The 25941-nt window shown below is 33.3% G+C and overlaps 1 protein-coding gene and 1 long non-coding RNA gene across 2 annotated transcripts; both read left to right on the top strand.

Moving 5' to 3' along the window:
* The first annotated feature begins 1047 nt into the window (after positions 1-1047).
* Positions 1048-20735, top strand: LOC138320169 (peroxidasin homolog). The gene is made up of 6 exons (XM_069263217.1): positions 1048-1165; positions 16596-16844; positions 17326-17580; positions 18107-18388; positions 19537-19863; positions 20425-20735. The coding sequence occupies exons 1-6, from the start codon at positions 1048-1050 to the stop codon at positions 20733-20735; spliced, it is 1542 nt and encodes a 513-aa protein (XP_069119318.1).
* A 2850-nt stretch (positions 20736-23585) lies between these two features.
* On the top strand, positions 23586-24193 carry LOC138317227 (uncharacterized). The gene is made up of 3 exons (XR_011207736.1): positions 23586-23623; positions 23791-23855; positions 24065-24193. It is a non-coding gene; the product is annotated as an uncharacterized lncRNA (long non-coding RNA).
* The last annotated feature ends 1748 nt before the right edge of the window (positions 24194-25941 follow it).

The following is a 25941-nucleotide window of genomic DNA, read 5'->3' as shown; positions in this document are numbered from 1 at the left end:
CCTGTTATTAGTTCAAATGTGACAAAGACTCAAAGGAAATACAGGTGGAAAACCATTGAAATTGAAGTGGAGTTTTTACAGCAGACCAGCGGGTCAGTTCTAGTAACATGACGTGGACTAGAGGAACAGGGACAGAGTACTGTCCCTCGGAATAAATTTCGTGATTTCCCTCGAATGAGGACAATTTATACGTCATTCCATGGTGTCGATGCACAAGTCGAAGGTTTACGCAGCTGTCCTAAAAATCAATGAGATAGCGGAGGGGGACTTCGAATATCTATACTGTCTCTATAGAAAACGGTCTGGAACGGTCAACATGTCGATCCAGCTTTATCAACACAGTTAATTTAACAAGTTAAGCTTTCGACATAGCCATTATCGAAATACAGTGCCCCATCTCTACACCATGCGATTATAACACTCTCTGACATAAATCGGTTGATATACGCTTACCTATAATATTCTCCCATAAATCCTATTTTTTCAACCGGTTTGTAAAACCGCTGAGTGATTCTTTGTCAACCCCTAGGTTATAGACAGATTGCGGCGCGCCTATCCTTTTAAACCTGAAAACATAATACGTGATTTCATGACTTCATTCGGGTGTTAAGGTGACTTGAATTGTTCATTACGTCAGCAATTTTTGTCGAAGCAGTCGACAGGAACCATTTTCATGTCGGTGTGAAAATGTTTGTTTTTAGTGCTAATATCTCTATCTTTATCTTTTGTATATGGAAAAAAAGGAATCATTTCCTGGCTGAGGGGGGAATTCCTGAATATCCAACCTCGGCAAGCCTTGGTTGGTACGTGTCATGGAATTACCCTCGGTTTGATTTCGTTGTCACACCCTCTATATTTCAGATCCCCGTCAACTCCACCTTTACCCTTTTACAAAAGGATGTCACAAGTAGTAGTATCACCGTACAATGGATCCCAGACCCGAGGAGAGATCATGGAGATACGTATATCATTGGGCTACAGAAAACCAGCCGAAAGTGACGTCACTACGTATTCTAATGACTATCCCCGATTGATATGGAACCCGTTATGGCCTACACAATAGACGGACTATCAGGAAACAACACTATACTACATCACTGTATAGCAATCCCAAAACACAGTGATGGCAAGCAGTCAACCTCTCATGATATCTGCATCAACGACCGTAAGATGTAACAAAATTACATTTATAAACAAGAGAGTTAGTTGTTGTCTAAACTTTTACATTTTACATTGGTTTTACGATAATGCGGCCAACTCGTGTCATTCTCTCAATAACAAATAGCCAATATATGTATTTAATGGATGTTACCAGATACAAAAAGGTAACACAAAATTGTGTTTATAGTCGTTCAGACAGATAAATTGTGTGCAAGCTTCAAACTACTCAGAATGAATATATTAACGTCATTTGTCATTTATATTTATCATTCTCCGTGAATGTATTCCATTTTTATTTTCTGTTTGTTTGACCTTTAGTCTTCATACATTCTCCAAAATTGTAAAATTAGGCATAAAACATTCAACTATTAATCAAGTACAATGCTTAAACCATCATGCTTAAAATTATCTATTAATGTATGCCATTTAAATACAATTATTTCTTATACATGCTTCTTGCTTCTTCTATGCTAAAAAATTACAGCATCAACTGACAAAGGACTGCTGCAAGAGTGAACTATTTACAACTGTGTAGCCCCTGATAGCTGTGTCGTCTGTGTTCCTGTTAGTAGTCGTAGTTGTCGTAGTTTGTCATGGTTATATGTAAGTGTGGTGGTTTAAACGTTGATACTCCATCATTACTCTTCGTTGCTTCATATATTGCATCTCAGAAATGTAACTCATGTTAAGAGAAATATTTCATTGGAAAAATAATTAATTTATTCACAATGTTCTTATCTCAAGTTTAATAACAAAGGACGTTGCAAAATTCATATATTTACTATACATGCATAACCCAACTTTGGTTTTATATAATAGATTATTGTGTAGATTTATTCTTGCTGCACAAGTGCAAATAATAATGCACTTTTTTCCATATTTCAACGCCTACAATATCATAAATGACTATAATTGCATATTAAAAGGAATTTGCCCTTTCGTGTAAGGATTTGATTCTAAACGTCATGTGTTTGCGGGCGTGGACGTACATTTTTTCCAGCGAAAGCAATATGCATTACTCTTACAACAAAAGACTCACAACCAATACATTTTTCGTGAAAGAGAGATCAAGCTGTAAAAGACGGGTTTATTTCTTACGTGTTTTTCAGGCATATGTTAATATATAAAACCTTTTTATTTATGTAATATTCATTATATCTTATTTGTTAGAAATACGCAAAGATTTAAATCCACAGTAAAAACCCATTTATTTTAATCTTACTGTAACTGTTCCTTTTGTTTCTTCGCGTGTTAGAGTTAAATATGTTTTGATTTTTGGCAGTGAAAGTAATTCCATTTTAGCAATGGATTGCTTCATATACGTTTTTTTATATAAACCCAATGAGGTGAACGAAGGAATAATCAAAGATGAGGCACAGCTATTTCCTTTATTTTCAGAAATAAACCCGGATACACAAGAAAATAGAAGTTTCGAAGAAAAGCTTTTATCATGATACCATGTTGAGTACTATCCATGCACACACACGGACCTTTATGTTATTACATTTAAAATGATAAACATGACCTATATCCTCAGAAGAATACACAATACATGCCATTATCCTATCCGTCTAACTATATTCATCTTACAAGTTACGTATTAGGCAGGTAGCCTACAATGAAATGAATAATCAACCGTGGAGAAAAGAAACGAGAGCTTTGTAAAATGCATTCATGATGCTGAATGATAGGAGTTAGGACGTGTCTAAATAATCATCCATATATATCTCAGAATTCAGTATGAAATCAGTAAGTCATAATATGAATGGAAATATTACAGGTAATGAACATGCCTTAACCAATACGGCATTTAGTTAGCTTTTGATTATACTATATATAACGTGATTAATAGCTGTGTAGGAGACGCAAAAGGTATTAACTTAACGCGATATGGCTAGTTATCCTTTTAATCTTGTACAATTCAAAATGAGCGGAAAAGTAATGTTGTTCTTTTCTCAATGGAGATCGACGTATGTATTACCTGTGTCATGCCTAATACCTCACACTATGTGAGATTGTTTCAATCTTTGCGTAGATATCTTAGGTAGCTATCTATAAAGTGGGCCTTTAGGATTGGATAGCAATTGCTGTGTCTCCATTATGATGAATGCATTATATATTAAATTAACTGAATCGCCACTATTGCGTGAATGTAGAAAAACATTTACATCCATGAATTATTATTCTGTCTTACTCAATTTTATCGAAATAAATAGCTTGAATATTGAATTAAAATGCATGCATCTTATGCCATGCTTTATCAACAAATAAAACGCATTTTGATAATGATGATAATAAAGTTTTTAACTCTCTTTAGGTTATTCTGCTGAAGGTAAACGGAGTAAGTACTTTCAGTTATCTATGCATTTGATGTATCCAAATCATGGTTACAAAATACTTATATCCAATTACAGCATTGGACCACTTTCCAACTAGGTATCATTTTTATGTTCTGATTCACAAATGAAGCATCACGGTTGATTCACGGGTTTCTTCACATATCACACATGACGTTGATGTACGTTTAAATGCATTTACCTTGATTAAACGGTTTACAATGCAGTAAATTACTTTGGATAAACATTTAGTTAAAATGCTCTAGTTACATTTTTAAATTTATTTGCTTTTCAAGTAACGGGATATGGGACGATTTTTTATATAATTTGCAAAATGTAATAAAGAAGTATTTTTGCTAAAATAAAACCTGGAATTGTTTTGCCCTAGCAAACATTGGACAATACCTCTGATCATAGCGAATTAGACAAATTCTCAACTTTTTGATTTACAAGCCATTAACTTGGCCAATTAACGTTGAACTAGTATTAAAAGAGTTTCTTTGATTATAAATGACTGGTATTGTGCCAATGACATTTGGACCTTTCGATTGTTATTTTGGACAATCAGCGTGCGGGAATATGTTGAAAGGACGAATAATATAATATTTTATATAATTAACTTAATATAGGATTTAAATCGCCATTTCGATGTTCTTATTCCAATGGTCACTCCACCTCAAAGTAATGTTCCATACTGATATCAATACGGCGAATAACGGAGCTATGTGTGTCTGTATATGAGGCCATTGCTGAACTTAGCAGTACGTATCAGAACTAGTTTATATAACACTTTGTTCAGAAAGTATTATATTCTGTGATGTTTTATTTTATGGATCATGATTTAATTCTACTTTGGTTGGATATGTGTTCTATTCTGAATGTATCGCAAATGTTTATCTGACTATTTTGTGATAAAAAATCCTCGAACTGTGACTAGTTTTACTCATAAGACAATAAAAACCTGCGATCCTTGTATAAGTTATCACACATCTTTCTTTAATCAAACTAAGATATAAAAACCATATCAATGTAATGTTTTGATATTTAATTCCTTACAGCGAGTATGCTTTAGGCAACTTATATCTCCCAATTTTCACTTTGTCTTTTGTACAAATTAAAAAAAATCCTATATCGAATAAAAGATTGAATACTATTTTATAGATGTATTGACATGTAATGTAAAAAATTATGACACAACATCACCGATTATTCTTGTTTTTTAAAAGCGCATATGATGTCCCTTAACGAAGAAAGGTAATTTTTAAGTAACAGAAACGTATTGAACTTACTAGTGTTGTGGTAAAATAATTAGGATAGAACATTAATAACTGAATGGAGTAGATGGTCATCGAAATAGTCGTCTAAACTTGGAATATTTGACATAGAGTATATCAATGAAAATCTTTATTTTTTTATTTTCAAAATCCGTTTGGATGTAATCCGATGGTATTTAATATTATTGCATAAGGCCATACTTATGGTAGGTGTGGTTAAAGTTCAGAATACTATATTTCTACATATTAGACTCACAGATGTAAAAATTAACCATAAAACTTCCGGCTTATACAGTTGGTATGATAACAATATTTGATCTGCCGTGGTAAACACATGTAGTAATGGCTTCATTTTCAGGAGCAATAATTACGAAAGCCTTGGCAGACGATCATCACCGAATGTATATGAGGGTTTGTCAACAGTTAAAGAGTAAGGTGTCTTAACTAAATCGTTATGTTTTGTTTTGGTAATCGTAGATAACATATATAATATAAAACATGCATAGAAACCCGATTCATGCCAAATATACAACTAAGTAACATGCAACTATTGTTTTGGGTAATTTTCATCAGATGAAGCGGTTGTATTTTTATCATTTCCATATTTCGTTACAATCTGAACTAAAACATCTTTTCTATTACTAAGATGGGTATTTCATCATCCTTATGTTGGAATATTCTTTTATGTTCTTTATGAAAAATTCCTCTTTACCTCCAACTTTTCCTCAGGAATTTTTTACACAGTGATAAAAACAGACACTGTATTTCTTGCACCCACCCCCCCCCCCCCCCCCCCCCCCCCCCCCCACGAATGGTTACCTGTATTTTACTCTGTAGGTCAGTTGGATACCGCTTTTTAATGGACACACATTGTTATAAGACAGAGGTTCGATCAACTTATCAATAATCAGCTTAGCTGGCCTGCTTACTAAATACAGAGCAATGACCCTGAGTCTCAACCAAGTTTTCGTTTTTGCTATCAACAATTCAGATTGAATAATGAAGTAGCGAATGATACTGTGAAAGTTTAGATTTTCCATGTATTCAACACTAATACAAATTGTCATCACCGGTGCTTTTTTTGTAAATGAATCATATTGTTTGTTATATTCAACCTTTGATCATGCATTTTACAATGTACTTTGTTAATATTGAGCTTTTACAACTTACTTTCATCATTGTTTTCATTTAGGGGGAGCTACGTGACGGTTACCAATGTGTCCTATTTTTACGTATTATGTATGCCTAGATTATTGGTTTCTTTGTTTTCTTCACCTTTTTTAGTTAAATATTTTGATAGTTCATAGTTTATAATATTTCCTCGTTCTGCAAAGCGTCAATTTGTTATTCGTCGTATTATCGTGAATTGCGTAGCATAAACTGTAAATCAATTTTAGATTTTCTGTGCGATTAAATTCGCATTTGTGGATACGGAAAAAATATGAAAACTTTCATGTAGTACTTTTACCATAACCAACGGGGTTCTTCCTAACACACATATACACAATTAATGTACGCATGTTATAGTTGTGAGAAGGTCTATGCATTTGATATCCCAAAGCAGTTGAATAAAAACATGCTCTCAGTCTACTGTGAAATCCGAACCTTTAATGATGTTTATACTGTAGTAAGGAATTTATTAATTACAATATTTTACCGTGTCTTCAGTTCTTAACACGTTAAGGAAAGGTGTCCTCGAACGGTTGAGCGTATTAAGAGTATGGGTGGTGTCTGTTTCTAGTCGTATTAGCATATACTGTATAACCGTTTATATCAAGATATAACGAAGTCTGACAAAGATTTTAGTGCGTGGTTAGTGTGTAGCACTATCACTCATGTATGTAACATCTCGGACGGAAAATTAATTCAAAGCCTCACTTCAGAGGTTCGACTTGATAGAAGTCACTATTTTTCCGAACCATTTTTAATTTCAAGCTGTGAGAATGGTGTGGTGCATCCTTTTTTTTTGATATTTAGAAACCCTTAACACGAGTATTAAACAGGCCATTGAGATTCTCCTTCATTAGAAAAACCATAAACATTGTAATTTATAAAAATGCCATGTTTGCACAATGACACTCCACATAACCTTATTCTGAGAATTATTTTTTTACATAAAGTGCAATTAGTATAAGGAGTTTAATGGCCAAGGAAAAAATACATAAACATGGTAAAAACTCGTGATGGAGGGCTAAACTCAAGTCATTCAACCTCACCTAAAGCTACTATTTGATGGAATTCATAGTGTGGCACTGATATTGTCTTTCAATTGATTAACAGTTCTATTACTGATGTTCATATATCATTAAGTAAAATTTGTATATTGACCAGTTATCGTCGACTCATCATCCCGTATTACAGAATGTACCACTTGCCACTCCCTATCCCCACACATCACTTTCCCTCTTTCTTCCCTGACATGTATCTAAAGAAAAGTTTATTACATATTTTGGACCGAAAAATAATAAGTAATGACTTTTAATGTGTGTTATCACAACTTGTTCGTGTTATGGATAAAAGAGAAACTAGAAAAAATGGTAAATAATGAAAAATTGTAATAATAAAAAAGATAATAAAGTGTTAAATTTAAACATTTAATTGGCTATATGCAATTTATATAGATAAACAAATTGATGTTTCAAAATTTTCACGTAAATCGAGCTCAACCCCATATCGATCAAAGCCATATAGCTATGTCGATCGGAAGTTTCTTTAAGAAGATAATCCGCACAAAACTAAATATATAGGATGCATAGAAACTTGCTGCTTTAAAGCAACCCTTGCAAGGCGTTGATGAATCACTCAGGAATACATATTCATCAATTATTCATGAATATTTTCATGCAATTCATGAACTAAAAACTTCATGAATAACTTAGGGAAAAAATATGAACATAAATGAATCCTTCATTAACAAATTCATGAACATTCATAAAACAATTTGTGAAAGTATATAAATATTTGAGGAACATTCATGAACCTAAAACCATCATGAATGTTTATTCGTGATAATTCATGAATTATTCATGAACTGCAACTCGCAGAAATATGCGCATGAAATTCATTAATATTCATAAAAATATATCAATAATTTGAGTCAGGTCTATTGTGTTCGTGGATATTCATGAACTTGAGTCAGATCTGTTGTGTTCATGAAGTTTCACGAATGCAAGTTGGAGTTAGCGGTGTCTTGATTTCATGAACTCTACTGGAGGTCCAGGAATTCAGCGGTTCGGTAAATTCACATTACTCTGAAACGAAATCTGAGCATACAGTTTACAAACTAGTTTAAAATTTGAACATGTTATTTTGATTAAGTTTATCGCAAAATCTTTGAAACGACGTATTGAAATGGCCACTAGATTTTACAAGATTTTACGATTGGAATTCCACTGAAATGAAATCCAGTGGTATTCCAGTGTTACCCTACATAAAATATATGGAAATTCCGCTGGATTTCATGGATATTTCCACTGGCGTTTGCATAGATATTTAATATAATTGTGGTAAAGTAGTAAATATCTTTAAACATTTCCATCAAACCAATATAAATTCTATTGGAATCAATTCAATATTTGATGAAACAAATTCTCATGACAATAGGTAAAACATAGTTTAACATGAAATCACCAACAGTTTACTGTGTTCATTGTTTTCATACAGCCACAAAAAGGTATTAAGGAAATCTGTTTTCAGGGGTATGAAGCTATACATTACATAAAACCTTACAAGTAAATTGGCATTTGTCCAAAATAAATCTATAGATGTAAAGATTCATAGTTCATATTGACAATAAAATTCAATAACATTTGACAAATACGCAAACCAATATCTATGCATAAACACTACTATAGTAATATCAGTGCTCAACTATTCCGTGTTGAAGAAACTGCAAATAAATCAAAACTTACTGGAAGTGTTCGTCTGTGCTTAAATGAATTCAGGAATGGGATCATCCTTTCACTAATATGTAAAAACTTCCATTTTAAGAAAAAATAATGTTATCCTTCCACATTGCAGCATACACAGCAGCTATTTTAGATAGTGACTATTTTGGCGGGAAATATATATAGAAGTCATGTGACTCATGTTATCATGTGACAGGTCATGTGACTTCAGACTTATAAGCAGTAAGATGGCAAAAGCTATGCAAACAAGACATCAAGCATGTAAAACCTTGGATAATTTAAAACATAAAAGATAATATCAAAGAAATGTTTTAATCTAATGGATATTCATTAAAATTCATCAAAATAAATGAAATATCATATCATGAACCATTCATGAAGTTTTATGCATAAAAAATTCATTCATTTTGAAGAATTTTAAATGAATATCAGTTATGCATAAAACTTCATGAATAGTTCTTGACACAATGATCATGAACAATCATAAATGTTTTATGGATTTATAAAACTTCATGAAGAGGTCATGAAAGACATTTGATGAATATTCAATAACTTATTTTTATGAACCACAATCTGCTAATATTCTTGAAAGATCATGAATCATTCATGAGCATTCATGATGTCATAAATACCATCTCGAAGGGGGAATATCTTCATTACTATAGCAAATTACATTTTTGAAATAGCACTTATTGCATTTGTGGAATACTTATCAGCATTTATAATTTCACTCTTGTCAGTGTTAGTGTTTACCGTATAGTGAACCTTACTATGGACTTGGCTGATAAAACGCATTAAGCCGGACTTAAACTTCGTTAGAAAGGAATAAGTTGGCGGGAAGTAGGTGACAAATTAAAAGGTCTATAGGGACGATTGCAATGTAGTTATTTCAATGACCATTTCATTATCGATCTACACATTTAAAACTCTTCCAGAACCATAAGATTTCTTGATGAATCTTAGATGCAGTTTGATCAGTTAATGATGCACGATAATGTTATGTAATTAGCACCCATTCTGTTTGAATATTTTCGTTGTTGAAAGTGAAATAGGGAATTCCTTCTACCATCTTATTCACTATTTCTATCTCATTGCACCGAATTCATAATTCTGTCGTTTTGTTATGTACAAAAGTCATTACAGCATCACGTAGAGCGTGAACATAATTCTTATAATAAATAAAAAGATCAGATTAATACGATCAAATGCGTGGTATGCGACATTTTTATTTTACTTATGCTATACTTTCTCGTATTTATGACATATATTTTCGTTAATATGAGATCTGTTCACGTAATTATAGACAAAACAGATATCCATCTACCTTCTTCCCGCGACTTTGTCTCTTTACTCATCTTTAAGTTTTAGTTCAACGTTCCACGTTTTACGTCTCCATTTTTTCTAAATAATTTTTTTTCAAAGAAATTTATTATCTGAAAACAATTGAATTAATCACAAGGGGTTTTTATTTGGCCTTTGATAAATTAATGAGGACGTGTTCATCAAAATTGAGTAATATAAGAGATAAAATTTAATATAGCGAGGCTGCGATAGGCATATACACCGAGCCTTGTATATCTGCGATTCATCTACATTACTGTAACAATACGACATTTTAATGGATAACACAATTTATGACCAAGAGACATATACATTAGACCTCCTACCCGAGTTTAGTAGAGCGACTGTTTACTTTAACCAGGGAATTTAAATACCAAAACCCAGTCATTTCGGATAACTACATTACTAATTAATCGTGCTCGTGAAGAAGATACAAAAAGGACTGGTAGCAATATTTCGGAATGTACCGTCCAATCACTAATGTACAGACCACAAACAAGCAATTATGGTAATCGGAATATAAGTTTTCAGTTCTTTTTTATGATATGCTTCTTGGATATTATTCCCTTCCGAACCTGTATCTTATATTCACAGAGTAACATTGTAGTATGAATATGTCGACCGCATAAACACAGGACTATAGAGATAGTGCATATGGAAAAGATGCCGTTAACGCGTACATCTATACGATTTTTTTTCGTTCAGAAAAATACTGCTTTAACATACAGGGGCCAAAGTGCATTTCAGATTTATGCGTTTTAGCAGTGTGATTTTATATATGGCATCTTTGCGTATAGTAAATATTACTTACATAACGGTTCTGTAATAATTTTTCAGAGACGAGAACAAGATCTGGATGATTAGATACGACACCTGACTGTCACCCGGAGACGGCTAACTGTATATACAGTATTGTGAAGTTTTTAGCGTTTGGGTTAGCGAACCTGGATAATGACCCTTGGAATTTGAGATTATATGTGGATGTAGTTTTTTAAGGACATTTTATAATTAGGAAAATGATAATTGTATGAAATCAATTCTCTAATTAGCAATAATACAGAAGAGATATTCATTCATGTAGTGTCCTTATTGTTAACTATAGAGGATAGTGTCCATCGGTGAGTTTGGATGTTTATATAAGTGATCTATGGGTGTTAGACACGTGTCTGTAGATATAATTGTTTTAATTGTGTGTCGTGACAATTATACCTCGTCTGGGGCGGCAGAGTAGTGTATAAATAGAGTATGTAGTTCATAATTTTACTTTCATATGTTACACTCAATTTTATGGATTGATCATTAAGTTGGTTTTTCCATACATCGGAAAAGAATTGTGCGTCAAGTATTATGACGTCATATATAAAAAACGGTTTATCCGAGGCGGAAATATTTATGAGAGGGCACAGTCATTGGCCTAACTGAATTATTGGCAAAGAAATCACTGCACCACAAACTCCAATTGTGTTTTTTATTGTAAAATTAGAGTAAAATCACGGAAATCATTGTCCATAATTTGTACCTGGAGTGAGGTTGATCCGATTTTAATTATAAGCATTATAATATATATATTCTCAATATCCTATTGGGTATTATGAATCCATAGACAAAAATCGAACGGACATTCTTTATTCATAGGCCGCTTCGCGTCATAAGAAGAATGCCCTTCCGTTTTTTTTGTCCATTAACCAATGTTATGTATGCAACCACATTCATTTGCAAAAAACTTATACGTCATACTATCCCTTGTAACAACGTAAGCATATTTGTGTGCTAAATAATAGGATTCGATTCCAGAAGGGCTGACTAATGATTGACGATTAATGTATCTATAGGTGCTTTAGTCAATTATCTCGCGTTCTTTTGTTGGTAAATATTGTATGAGAGAAATATATTATATATATACCTAGGATAATAATAATCGCTCCAAATTGTTGACCCAGAGTGTATACATATATAATTTGAGGTGTTCTAATTTTAAATCGAAGTTTACGTTTTACCAACCAGAAGCGTCGGTGTAACATATAATATGTATCTGTCAAGGTTAAACGTCCGATATGTATCGACCAGAATCTACATCCATCGGTTTTTTCAGGACTGAAAATACTATGACAATTTTTTTTTTTTCTCACTACGTAGTTGTTCCCTATACAGCGCCTAGAAAAAACAGGTAAGTATTATACGAATTATTTTATACCTTTATGTGGATTTTCATAATCATTAATAGACATGGACTTCTACTTGTCTATGTTGTATGCCAGCCTATATGATATAACGGACCAAACAGCCACCAAAATGCAGGACGAACTGGTATGACACATCGTGATTCAGGTTGCAGTTACAAATGCCGTTTCCAACGTAGCAAACAAATATCACTCTTATCTATCGCTTCACTAAATATCGTTTTTATCCAAAAATCAGGAAAACACAACATATTTGGTTAAAATCCACTGTTAACTGTCAAATATCAACCACAACCAATGATCGTTTTTTGTTGTGTGGCTAAAAATAACATGAATCTGGAGAATTCGGAATACACTGATCTACGGATTGCCCGCGAAGGGACATGAACAAATATTTATTAATTAATCGTGCACACTGTTTGTCACTCTGTTTTCGCCGGATTGCTAATCCGAGCACACGTTTTGTCAATCCGTTCGCACGGATTACTATCCGTGCACACGGTTTACAAAACCGTGCACACGGTTTTGTGAACAGAATTTGCTTCGACGTGTTGATAAAATAATAACTCTGTTAATACGTTTTATCTAGTTTTGTTTACATATATAGTTACGTTACATAACAAACGTTAGTTTGTAATTTTTGACAAATATATCCTATGGCGGTTTGTAGTCGAGGTTGTGAATATTTGATCATTGAAGTTATAAGAATTTGTATGAATTAAATATATGCTCAATAAAATCAAAATCGTGAAACATTTGTTCCGCTTGTTGTTTTAGTATTTAGTCTAGAAAAGTACAGATGAAATAACAGCAAAAAATTGCTCTGCGGTTCAATATACATGGTAAACTTTAAGACATATGTACACGTCAGTTTAAAATAATAAAGAAAACACTAATCAAAAATTCAACTGTATGTTTTACTATGAATTCGTCATGAATGTTTCATTGAAAGGATGAAATCTAAATGACAGTGTTTGTACTCTATATCACCACCTTCCTTAAAGTGAATAGTCGGGGCACGAAAACCCAATATAATATGCTTCCATTATGCCTTCCCGACGCTTAGTAACATAGCAAAACGACGATTCACGTGCTGCTTATGTTGATCTAGTTTTTGGCTATTCAAATTATGGAAAAGCCCCGTGATGTTGAATTTAGCCACAGTTTGTAAAAAATAATTTCGCCCGAACTCTTTGAAAGCAGGACAGAAATTATACTGGATATCATAACATCATTTTTACTGACATTAGTCTTCCCGTACCCGACTATTTACTCCAAAATCGGATATATTTACATTTACAGCACCTTTGCACCGTATTATTATATTAAAAAAAGATAATAACTAATGATAGTTCACTTTATAGATGTAGTAGAATGCTATTATCCTCCTCGTTTATTATACTGATATGATAATGGGGTTACCATATAACACGAAATAATTACCCCGGGGGGGGGTTTCTTCACCATAACATATTCACGTTTGTACTAGAAATCACTTTCACTGGTAGTTAGAAATGCCTTATTAACGATTTAAAGTCGTAAGAGTTCAATGAATTAACGTACTAGGGTTTTCATGTTATGCACTGACATTAACGTTTTTTAATTTTCGGAGTACATTGTTACATCGGTTCCGGATTGTTCTTAAGCGATGGTAATTAGTTTGTCAGAAGTAAACGGTAATCAATAGATTGATAATCTGAATAGAAGTATAGTTTTGTTTTGTTTAAAGTGAAAATAGTTACGGGTTCAAATGCGGGTATTATATTTGATATCGCTTAGATACGTTTATACGGAGGGATTTAGGATGTTGATCAAGAATAAGGGTTTAGATAAAGGAAACTGAATGAATTTGCTTAGGTACCATACATAAAAAGTGTTCAAGCGCGTTATATGGGATCAACCAACTAAATTAAAAAAAAACTCCGAAATGGCTCAACTGTGTATACAAGATTGAGCCAAGAAGACAGAATATTGACCAGCCGCTGATTGGCGGCTAATTTATGAATTTCGAAAACAAAAATGTTCTCTGACCAGGTTAATATATTCCCATGATTATGAACTTGGAATATTTTATATTGAGATTTAGGTATCCAAAATATCAATTTTGATAAATTGAATAGGTAAAAAACATTTAAATAATTTCAGGAATTTTTTACGTGCAAAATGCGCCTGATTTCAGTCAAGGCTACCCATGGTGGAGTTTTCATTTTTTCTATCTAGTGTTTATATGAGAACCTAAGACTTTAATTATAGAACACAATTAGCTTCACTAATATTCCTTAATTTTAATAATACAGTACAAAAACTTTATCAAAGTTTATCACTGTGGTCTATTTAAAATTATTTAGTTGGGTTGTCCTTTTATGAAGATATCATTTAAGCGAACAGCGTCTGAAGTTTTATTTAAATAGCGACAGAACAGACAACAGCATTTACCCTGCATATTGAAGTCAAATAAATATTGAAAACAATAAACTTTATTTAAACTAATTTTAAAGACCGCTTCAACCGCCGACAGAGCATAATATGACTAATTCATCATTTGAACAATAATAAAGTGTTTTAATCTTGTATACATAGAGTCAAATTAACACATAAAAATGATATAACAATAATGTTTATTTTGCCTTTGACGTCATGCGCAATCAGTGCCACGATCTTTTTTGGGAGTGTTTTTTCCAATGTATTATTTTGTTTTTATATCCATAAACTTGAAGTAAAATTAAAAGCTCAAACTTTTCAACGGAGAGTAAAGTGGGAGTAAATAAGTAACTTTTGTAATTTTTGTAACTGAAGAAAAATATCTAAATCGTTGCTGCTGTTTTTAAATAGTGAAGAAAATTCCCAATTTGTCGGCGATGGAGCGTCTTTAACAAATGTTAAAATACATGTCCAGGGATATAGTGCTATATAAATTACGATAATACATAGGATTTTACCTTAGGTAACAATAACAATACCGCTAAAATACCCAATTGCAGAGTATGCATAACGCCAAAAAAAGCATGCGTTTAGCGTTAAAATATCTAAACCATAACATCACACGCATTAATGAATTATTGTTTGGATTAAAAACATGCAATATTCCATAAACGATAGCCCTAGACCGCCAAATTACGGCAATTTCTAAAATCAGTCAAGCTCTGAAATCATGCGGAAAAAAACAAGCAATATCAACATCACTGGATTTTTGTTATCAGAAAACATGCAGATAATTCATGTATTCGCATAAACAAAATCCAGATAGCTTGTTTACTCTGACGGGATCGTCTGAGTACGCTGTCCCTGGTGGACTGTCGGTTTACCACTGACGTCGGTGAATGTACCAGAGGAGGCCGTCCTTGTCCAGGTTTAACCGCCGTTCCTGACATCGCATTCTTCAGTAGGTAGTATAAAAGTAAGGAACTGGTGGTTCAATGTTACACACACCATTAGACAGTCCAGTCCGGCCCCTGTACAGCGAATGTGTGATTCCTGTGTTAACGTCTGGAGGTAAACTTGGTAGCAAGTGATTCCGGTGTGATTCATACAGCCACAGACGGGAGACAATGAGTACATGTGTGGTACTGTAGCCGTACTCAACCTTAACCTACCTAACACCAGACACAGCGACAGTGTTGACTATATACTCACCGTAGCAGGATACAAACCCAGTGCCATATGTGTTAGCACGAATGAAGAAGAAAGGAAACAGGATACACTTAATTATTTTTTTCACGAAAATAATATAGGAAATTTGATGTTATGGTTTTAGTTTTATTCATTTCATGTTTCTATTGGAAATAACGTAATATTTGCATTTTCTCAAATAAGTGCATCAAGATATGAAAAAGCGTTTTGCTGTTGGATACTAGTGATGGTAAGTAAAAACTCATTGTGTTTTACTTCTGTTTATCTGCGTTATACAGTTACTAACGGCATCAGATCGGTAAATCACTGTCCATATTTCAAGATGAAATTACCGAAGCAGTTTCAAGTAGAATTTCAAACGTGGCTATGTGATATGAATGTTATGAAACGAGTTTAATAATGTAATTAGCCAACAGCCTTAGGCACGATTCGTATCAAATTTAACGAGTTTAATACATTAATATAACATAACCAATAGCATAAGATTATGTTTATTTCATAACCTTTATTAATAAAAATAATGTTAAAACGTTAAAAAAAAAAGAAATTCCATCTCTATGTAAAAAAAAGGATTCCTACTGAAATGAGACATTCTGTCTAAAAAAACAAACATGCGCCGTTATATATAGATGCTGACGTTAAAACTGAATATAATTTTGTACGTGTGTGTCTTATGAAATTTACGACATGCCCGTATATCAAGGCTGGAATAGCCAATTATGTGGTACGTTTACTTCATAGAATATTTTTCTCATCATTTTTAAGATGGTCCTGATACCTCCATAGCCCTGACTCCACCGGACACTACCTACACCAGGAGAGAGGGTGATACGTTACCGGACATCACCTGTACAGCGGACTGCAGACCTGACTGTACCTTTGTTTGGACACGACCGGACAACACCAACTTTACTGTGCCACCTGTGTTGTCACTGGGACAACTGGACAGATCAGAACGCGGGACTTATAAATGTACAGCTAGGAATATCATCGGGGAGGCGACTATTGCAACCAGTATTAACGTACAGTGTATATACATTTTAAATTACACCACTTTGACTGACCTATTTGATAAGTAACATGTGAATATATATTATATGATTTATCGAAACGGATGTTCAAGAAATACAGAAACACGAGTTGTACAAATCAGAAAGATTAAATGACATTCTGATGCGTATTACATTGTAAAAAAAGAAAAGGCAATATCTTCAAAACATTTTATGTTCTTTCCTATATTTTATAAGCTTAGGAAATACTCAGCATAGAATTGTAGCAAACTAAGAGTAATAAGGTAAAAAACATATATTTATACAAAACATAATATACGTTAGATTGTTGGATATAAGGCATCCGCCAGTGAGTGAATGAAGTACATTTTAAAGGGACAGTCGATCGAAATCCCGATATGATATTTCAATGTCGAAATGCTGTTATCAATCTAATATGCATTGCTCAATTAAATACTTTATCTTTGTTTACAATTATACCTCAGATGGACCAGGCGACAGTTCTGTACTCGCCCCTCAACAAGACAGTGTAGATGTGATGGAGAATCAGACAATATCTGACGTCACGTGTTCCGCCGACTGTAGACCATCTTGTACCTACACCTGGTCTAAAGACGGTACAGACTACCCCAACCCACTGAGTCTGTCTGTAGCCACGAGGAACAACGCCGGACAGTACACGTGTTCAGCCAGTAACATGGTCAGTCAGGGGACTAAGGACTGGAACCTCATCGTCAGATGTAAGGGAACTCTGTAAATCATTTATCGTTTGTAACGTTTCTCATTACAGAAAATAATCATTTTGCATTTATAGAAATTAATATTAATTTAATGTAAGAATTTTAAGAATTCCATCTGCGTCATTAACATTCATTCTGTTTCGAAATAGTTCTCACTCATAATATTGAAATAAATTATAACTATTCCCTCTGGTCAGTTTATTGCCTTGAATGCAAATACATCGGTTGAAATAAGAATAATTTACATATGCAAACATTAAGATCATTGTGACTGTGTCCCGCTAAAATGGTCACCCACTGCCAGACATCGTATCTATTTTTGGGATTAATCGACAATTTTAGGATATGAACCACACGTAATGGTTTATTTCACGTCGTTATAATACACGTACATATGTCTATATGTTACCAAAATATTAACTTAAACATTATTTGCACGCAGAAGAGAAATAGTATGTAATTGGTGAATAGACAAATGTGTAAATGTAAATGGCTGATATGAACTCCAAACGTATATTTAATTTAGTTCCGCCTCAGATTCTCAGTCTCAGTTACACTGCTGGTGGTGCTAACGTTACTGAGAATGGACCAAAGTCACTGATCTGTTCTGTGGAGAGTTTCCCTCCGTCTACTATACAGTGGTTCTATAAGGCTAACGGTACCGTTCTACTGACCAGTCCAGACGTCCTGGAGAGTACCTACACCTTGACTAACGCTGGTTGTCTGGACACCGGACTCTACACCTGTTCTGTCCGGAACAGTGTCTCAACCACGACGGTCACCAGGGATATATCAATTAATGTTCTATGTAAGTAACACAGCCGTCACCAGGGAAATCCATATAAAAACATCCTTGTAAGTACTGCAGCGGTCATCAGGGATATACCTATCAACGTTTTTTGTAAGTATTCTATAACAGTTTTAATTTCTGGGTACATTTTAATTCTAGTATTTTATCCAGAAAATCAGGCTGGTTTTACGATAAAGGATGCGATTAAAACACCAATGACATGCATTTTCCTAGGACTTCTATAAAAATGGCAGGGTATCACAGATACAAAATTGCAATAAAACGTGAAAGTTTAAGAGAAACATACTCTTTCATATGTTGTAACGAAGGAAAGGGATATTCTGCTTTCGGAATCACGAAATGTTAAACCCCTGACAAGATATGTAATTATCACAGTGGTCGCCAGGGATATATCAATGTTTTGTGTTAGTACCACTAATATATTAGAGAGGATACTCCAGCTTCCTCAGCCCCCTTATACTGACACGGTTCGTAATAGCTTTGACAGTTGCCGGTGAACAGGCGGAATAAACAGGTGCTAAGACAGATGTTCTATATAGGTTAACCATATGTTAAACAATTTTTTCACATATTTAGAAAAATACGATATTTTATAACTGAATAATTTGTAATTTGAAAATAAAATAAATTGTCTTTGCCTTTTAAACAAAGTTTAGGTGTAACATTTTGAATTTCACATATTTTGTTATCGATTAAAAACTATAACTTTCACAGAGAAATTTTGCACACACCAAATGTAAGAACTCATTAATCTTAAAAGAGATGTCGATGTTGCGTATTGAGTTGGAAAAGTAATCTATGATAAAAAAAACAATGGAAAAATACTTAAAAACGTATTTTATTAAATCAAGTGGTGGGAAAAATTATTTATCAGCATCTGTATCACTGTTTTTAACTTCAACGAGGTATGAAATGAATATTGTTTGCAAACAACTTTGTGTGAATCTGTTACGTGGATTCACATACATCGCAAACAAACTGTCTTTCATACCTCGATGATGTTAAATAATAGTGACATCAATACTTAAATGAAAGCAAAACGTTAATGATTATTCAAAGTGTCTATTCGATCTAAGTCTTACTGGCTTTGCTTGATACATTTATAGCACACTATTTCAAGTTGTCGTTTCAATTCATGATTTCAGGTGAGCCAAGACTTGATTCGAGAGTTCTAACTGATTATGAAATTAAATTATCCACATCTGAGACTTTGACCATCAGAGCAATGTTCCTCTCCAATCCTGAACCAACATACACCTGGTCTTTCCAAGGATCACCTGACACAAGTGTAACAACTCTCGTCAATGGTCAGGATAACTTCGCTATCAATAACCGTTTTATAACGACTAACCTGTCGGCTGTATCAGTGGGGACACGGACAGATATACGGGAGTCCTGGTTTGGTGTTTACAACGTCACGGCGACCAACAGTCAAGGTAGTCACACTCTGCGCTTCACTGCTGTAGCCAAAGGTAATAATATTAACCGATCATCTACTTAAGCTTTTTTAGGAATATTGAATCACGAAATAAATAGATACATGGAATGCAGGTACTTTTTAATTTCTTTTTTATTTATCTATATTCTTTGTTGCATTGCATATTGTCTTTATTACTTTAATATAATTATTAAAATAGTAAGTAATATAACCTAAAATTAAAAAAATACACCTAATTTAATTGCTATGACAGTTTGCAGATAACAAAAGCTTCATGCAGTGAGTAATGATGAAAGCACATACATATCTACACTTTGTTATTTTGATTGGTTATAAAAATATATTGCATGATTTATTAACATTTTTAACCTTTCGACCTTATTTTCATTTTATTTTCATAAATCTTATCAATTTTATAGCATTTTATATCATTGACATAATGTAAAAGTACTAATTTGTGAATGGATATTAGAGTTATATTGCAGTCAACTTTATATTCATCTTATTTACCATGACTCTATGTTCACTAAAATTCTCACCATGTTTTATTAAACATTAGCTGCTTATCGTTCTCTTTATTCGATTATATTCGAAGAAAAACCACCAGATCCGCCTTACGGAGGTAAAGCTGTTTGCCCTTGTAAGGACGTAGCTATATTGATGTGGATGTCCGGATATAACGGAGGATCAACCCAAAAATTTACTGTTGGAGTACGGACAGAAGCACAGAGTGACGTTACTATAAATAGAAGTATCGTGATTTCAGATCCTGGACTTGGCGAGATTGTCACTGCTACACTCGCTGGACTTAAAGCTGACACCAAGACGTTCTTTACTATATATGCTGTTAATGACTTTGGAATCTCATCAGGCTTTCAAGAAATCAATTGTACAACGAAAGGTTAATTATTTTGCAATTTTGCTTAGCCGGGGTAATTATCCTTGCAATTCCGGATACGCTATGGACTAATTCACATAAAACACTCTAAACCCATTTTCCTTTGAATTACCATACATTAACTACGTAATTAATGTAGTGGCCATTTCGGTACTTAATGATGTACAAATTTATGATTTTTTTATTGTTATATATGCTGTTATTACTAGTAACACGTAGATTGTTACTCAATTTTGATAATAGGTAATATGGTGATAATATGGTTTTCTTTTTAATTGTTTTAGCCTCTATTAAGGAGGACACGAACAGTTCGACTCCACTAGCAGTATCTTTATCATTCAACGGTGTCTTCATCCTTTTGTTGATTGCTGCAATCGTGATTTATATTTGCCGTAAGTACATACATAAAAAGAAAGTTCGTGTTCTTCAATGGTGACAACCTAAAAAAGTAACGGTACAGTTATAGTTATGTTTCTGATATATCACAACATTGCTTAAATACTTAACATAAAGCGGTATTTATTTCTTTTAGGAAACCGACAATGCTGTCAAGGGTAAGTGTATTCAGTTTATACATTGTACATGTATTACCATTTTAACATTACTGACTTGTGACTGTATAAATAACACAAACCTATTAAAATCAGAATGACACCAACTCTCCCCCCCCCAATCAGTTACATACGGAAATGTTCATTGACCTAGAAAAGATTAATGATACCATGTGCATGCTGTTTTATATCAATATGTTCGTTCAAATTGTGATAGAACATTTTTGTTTTAATTTTAAACCTTAAGCTGTACTAAAGACGATTGGATAATATACTAAATTAACATGCTTTCAGGAACTGTCCGCTTCTGAAACTGAAGGAATCACAAAGCGGACAACATTTGGAAAGAGGTACACTTTCTCAATGCATTAACAATATTTATAATACTTAATATGTATTTTAAACAAATCAACTACATGTACATAATTTCCCCTAATGTTAGGGAAGTGTGTCATCTGATTGTTTACCCGATTAATAATGATCGTTGGGTCCAATTTAGACAATGTATTATGTTGTAAGGAAAATACAATACCATTTATGGTAAGTGGTGGTAAAATCGAGCTATAATTTTGGCATATTAAGGATGCTTGATGTGTGGCGTTTTATTACATTTGATCATAAAAATCACAAAATTTATCTTATACACATAGTTACTTCTGTGAATAAATCAAGGAAATCTACAATGGGTTACTAATCTTTAAATTCAAAACACATATCCAACCTTCCAAACAATTCTGCTGTTTTATGGTCAATTGATATAGACCATGATATCTTCGGTTTAAGGCCCTTATGAAAAGACAATAGAACGACATGCTATATCCAGTAAGCATTAGTTAAGGTTTATGTAAAGGCTTTAACCAGTGATATTTTGCAAGCCTATAACTCATTACTGTGCTGCAATTGAACAAAACTTCATTAATTGTTGGTATGTACCCTGGCTAACTGTCAGTACTTACTGTGGATATGTAATTTGTGAAGCTGCTTGTAAATTTCAGTAAAATAAGAGAAAAATGTATATTTCTGGAGAAGACATAGAACTCGTGTGAATTGCATTGATGGCACCAAATAAGCATGCTATCGTGTATCGTGTATCAATTGAGATGGCAATTGAGATGGCTTCTTATATGCTATATTTGTGATCCGCCATTTATAGCAGCCATTTGCATTTACTACAATAGGCTCCTGCGCTATTTGCTGGTCCGATTTTGCCAAACAAACTGTTGGAGTACCTGGCATATTCACAACTGAACACGATGGCATGATTATTTGGTGCCATCAATGCAATTCACACGAGTTCTATGTCTTCTCCAGAAATATACATTTTTCTCATATTTTACTGAATTTTACAAGCAGCTTCACAAATTACATATCAACAGTAAGACTGGACAGTTAGGCAGGGTATATACCAACAATTTGTGAAATTAGTTCTGTTCAATTGAAGCACAGTAATAAGTTTAGAGGCTTGCAAAATATCACTGTTTAAAGCCTTTACATGAACCTTAAAGACCAAAGTGTGTAGTAGCATTTAGACCTATACTCGTATATAGCTATACAAAATATATTTTTCATGTAGAAGTATTCTACAATTTATTTCTAAAAAGTACTTTTGAAGCAACTTGCTGCGTATAAATTCACGCGATTGAATTCCGAAATAATTAGTTTCTGTTTGTTTATGTATTTATATTACAGAAGAAATGAAAAATGACCCGGAAACGAGGTAAGATTTTGGCAATTTGGCACATAATTGTGTGTCAAAATAGTAATACAAACAGTGTGAAAAACAAAACTTTCGTGGATATCTTCGCCCTTAATAATTGTTAAAGACGGTCAGTAAACAGTTACATAATGCAAACAAATCTTAACATGGATTCTCATATTGATGTCTACTTTATTAAATTATATTGACGTTATTTGTAAATTGATGTTCATTTATTACGCAGAACTCAGTATTTGGAACTGGAAACCAGAGTAACATGAGCCAAGGCGTCCGTATACACCGAAATTGGAAGGCTTCAAATCACGGTAGGTCATTCGTTTCACTCTTTTTACTATTAGAAATCTTTTAGGCTGTTTCATCCACTTCAAAGGTTTCTTCTTTTTCTTATCCAAACTTTAACATGGGACGGGGTTTTTACAATTGTATCAAAACTATTCTTCGCAGTGAAACTAGTTTTTCAAGGAATAAGAATTGGGCGGATGGGGTGTGAAAACCATTAGTTTACTTGACCTTATTTCCAGCTCGGTTTACCATACGTGTATAACACATAGTGAAATTTGGTATTCAGAGTTTCTGTTTTTATACTTACAGTTTACCAAAACGATCCGCGGAATGAGGCAGATAAAGGGTATGTGATGATCGTCTTATATGCTACAGTTGATTCTTAAAGTGCTTTGTTAATATATTAAAAACGTTATTTCTTACTCAAAACATATAAAATCGCATTCGTTACCTATTACATGCATAATTATGTTAATATTGTACATGCATCGTATTTTGTATTTTAATTAACAGACAATACGAGTTTTTACAAGAACGACCTGCGCCGAACGTTTACGATGATCTCAATACTCAAACAGGTAATAGGTTTGTTTACTATTAATGCATGCATCTGTTGAAATATGAGACCATTTCTTTGGCATGTATGTAAAAGGAGTCAGTGATGCAATTTGCTTTGGAGTATGTAATTGTAGGTTTCACATTTTCACAAGCGTAGTTCTTCTGAAATGTTCGAATGCATAGTATGGTTTTATGTTCTGTTATATATAAATATATATATTTTTTTCAGGTAACAGGGGAACTTATGTCAACACAGTCATCGGAAAGAAGAAGTGATCCGGATGATCATATTCGGCAAATATATATAGCAAAGTTACCTTTTACTGTATCTACATGTACCATTTTGTTTGACCTTTGTGTAAAGAAAAGTTGTTACGTTCTTTTTAACATTTTCGAACATTGAAATAACATAGCAAAGCCTGGTTTTTAAAATCGAACTCACTTGAGTCGGAGGAGAGACCCGTTGAACATGTTTTCATGCAACCGTTACTGAATGTTATGTTAGCAACAATGGTTTAGAGTACCTATGTATATATTGTGTAACATATCACTCCAAATGCTTTTTGATACCCACGTTTATATTATTTGTGCCTATACACTACCAAGAATTGGCAGTGTGTTATAATTATGCACAGTCATTGTTATTATTTTATATTAAGTATAGCTTCTACTCTACTTGTGTTGCATTTGTTTTATTAGCTTCTGTGTCAGTTTCAGTTAATGATTAGACTTATCACATTCTCTTTTCAAAGTAAATTATCCTGACAAAGTCAAATATCTGAGTGAAATTGCGACCCGTATTTGGCGGCATATCTTTTCATTATGCAATAATGAGGAGTTACAATTACAATAATACACTATATAAATTAACACCCAATTCTGCTTTAGATAATTTCGTTATTGAAATGATTTAACGATTTAGGGAATGTACTCACTTACACGCATTATTCAGTATTTCTTTCTTATTGATCGAATGATGATGTCATTCTTCATATCAAAGAATCCTTACACTAGAACTTAAACAGAATTATCGTACTTACAAAGAAACGATTTACATAAACACGACACCAAATACATGAGGATGCGATAGCTTTTTATTTTAGTTATGTATGAGTATAATTAGTACTTCTTCTAGTGTTTAAGACATATTTTTGTTTCATTTATAAATGGGATCTATTTACGTAATTCTTCAATCAGAGTAAAAAGTTATATACATAAGTGCATTAGGCCTAGACTTTAACCAATGTTCTGATGTCATTTACGTTACTGTAACAATACTTAACAGTTCATGCATACAAAAAACATGACCGAGAGAAAGATACATTATACCTCCGACCCGTTTCTTCTACTACGACATTGCGTTAACCGGGAATTTAATACCCAAACCAGTATTTCGTATACTACATTACTAATTATCGTGCTCGTGAAGAAGATACAAAAGGACTGGAGCAATATTTCGGAATGTCAAATCACTACGTACAACCACAAACAGACAATTATGGTACGGAATTAAGTTTTCTTTTCTTTATGATATGTTTATTGGAATATTTCTTTCCGAACCTGTATCTTATATCACAGAGTGACATTGTAGAATATGTCGACATATAAACACAGACTGTATAGTGAAAAGATGCCGTAAACGTACATCTATAAGATTTTTTTTCGTCAGAAATACTGCTTTAACATACAGGGGCAAAGTGCATTTCATTTCAATCATGCGTTTTAACCGTGTTATTTATATAAGGCAACTTTGCGTATATATATGACTAAATAACGGTTCTGTATAATTTTTCGGAGACGAAAATGATCCGGATAATTAGATACGACACCTGCCTATCTGCCGGAGACGGCTAACTCTAACATACAGTATTGTGTAGTTTATTCTAAGTTATTTTGAAGTTAGCTTGGGTTATCTAACTTGATAATGTTCCTTGGAAGGTGAGTTTATGGGATGTGTTTGTTTAAGGTCAGTTTATATATTAGTGATTATTGTATGAAATAATCTCTAATTAAAAAAATACGAGAGATTATCGTTAATGTAGTGTTCTCAGTGTTAATTAGTAGAGATAGTATCATCGGTGAGTTTGGATGTTTATATAAGTGATC

The sequence above is a fragment of the Argopecten irradians genome, chromosome 3, assembly GCF_041381155.1.
Source record: "Argopecten irradians isolate NY chromosome 3, Ai_NY, whole genome shotgun sequence".
Lineage (NCBI taxonomy): Eukaryota > Metazoa > Mollusca > Bivalvia > Pectinida > Pectinidae > Argopecten > Argopecten irradians.
This window is presented reverse-complemented; position numbering and strand designations above follow the sequence as displayed.

Bases quoted from the DNA above. Each gene is read 5' to 3' on its own strand.
- LOC138320169 (XM_069263217.1), top strand. From the start codon at position 1,048: ATGGCCTACACAATAGACGGACTATCAGGAAACAACACTATACTACAT. The intron at 1,166-16,595 runs GTAAGATGTAAC...ATCATTTTTAAG, and splicing joins TGATATCTGCATCAACGACC to ATGGTCCTGATACCTCCATA. The intron at 18,389-19,536 runs GTAAGTAACACA...TCATGATTTCAG, and splicing joins TATATCAATTAATGTTCTAT to GTGAGCCAAGACTTGATTCG.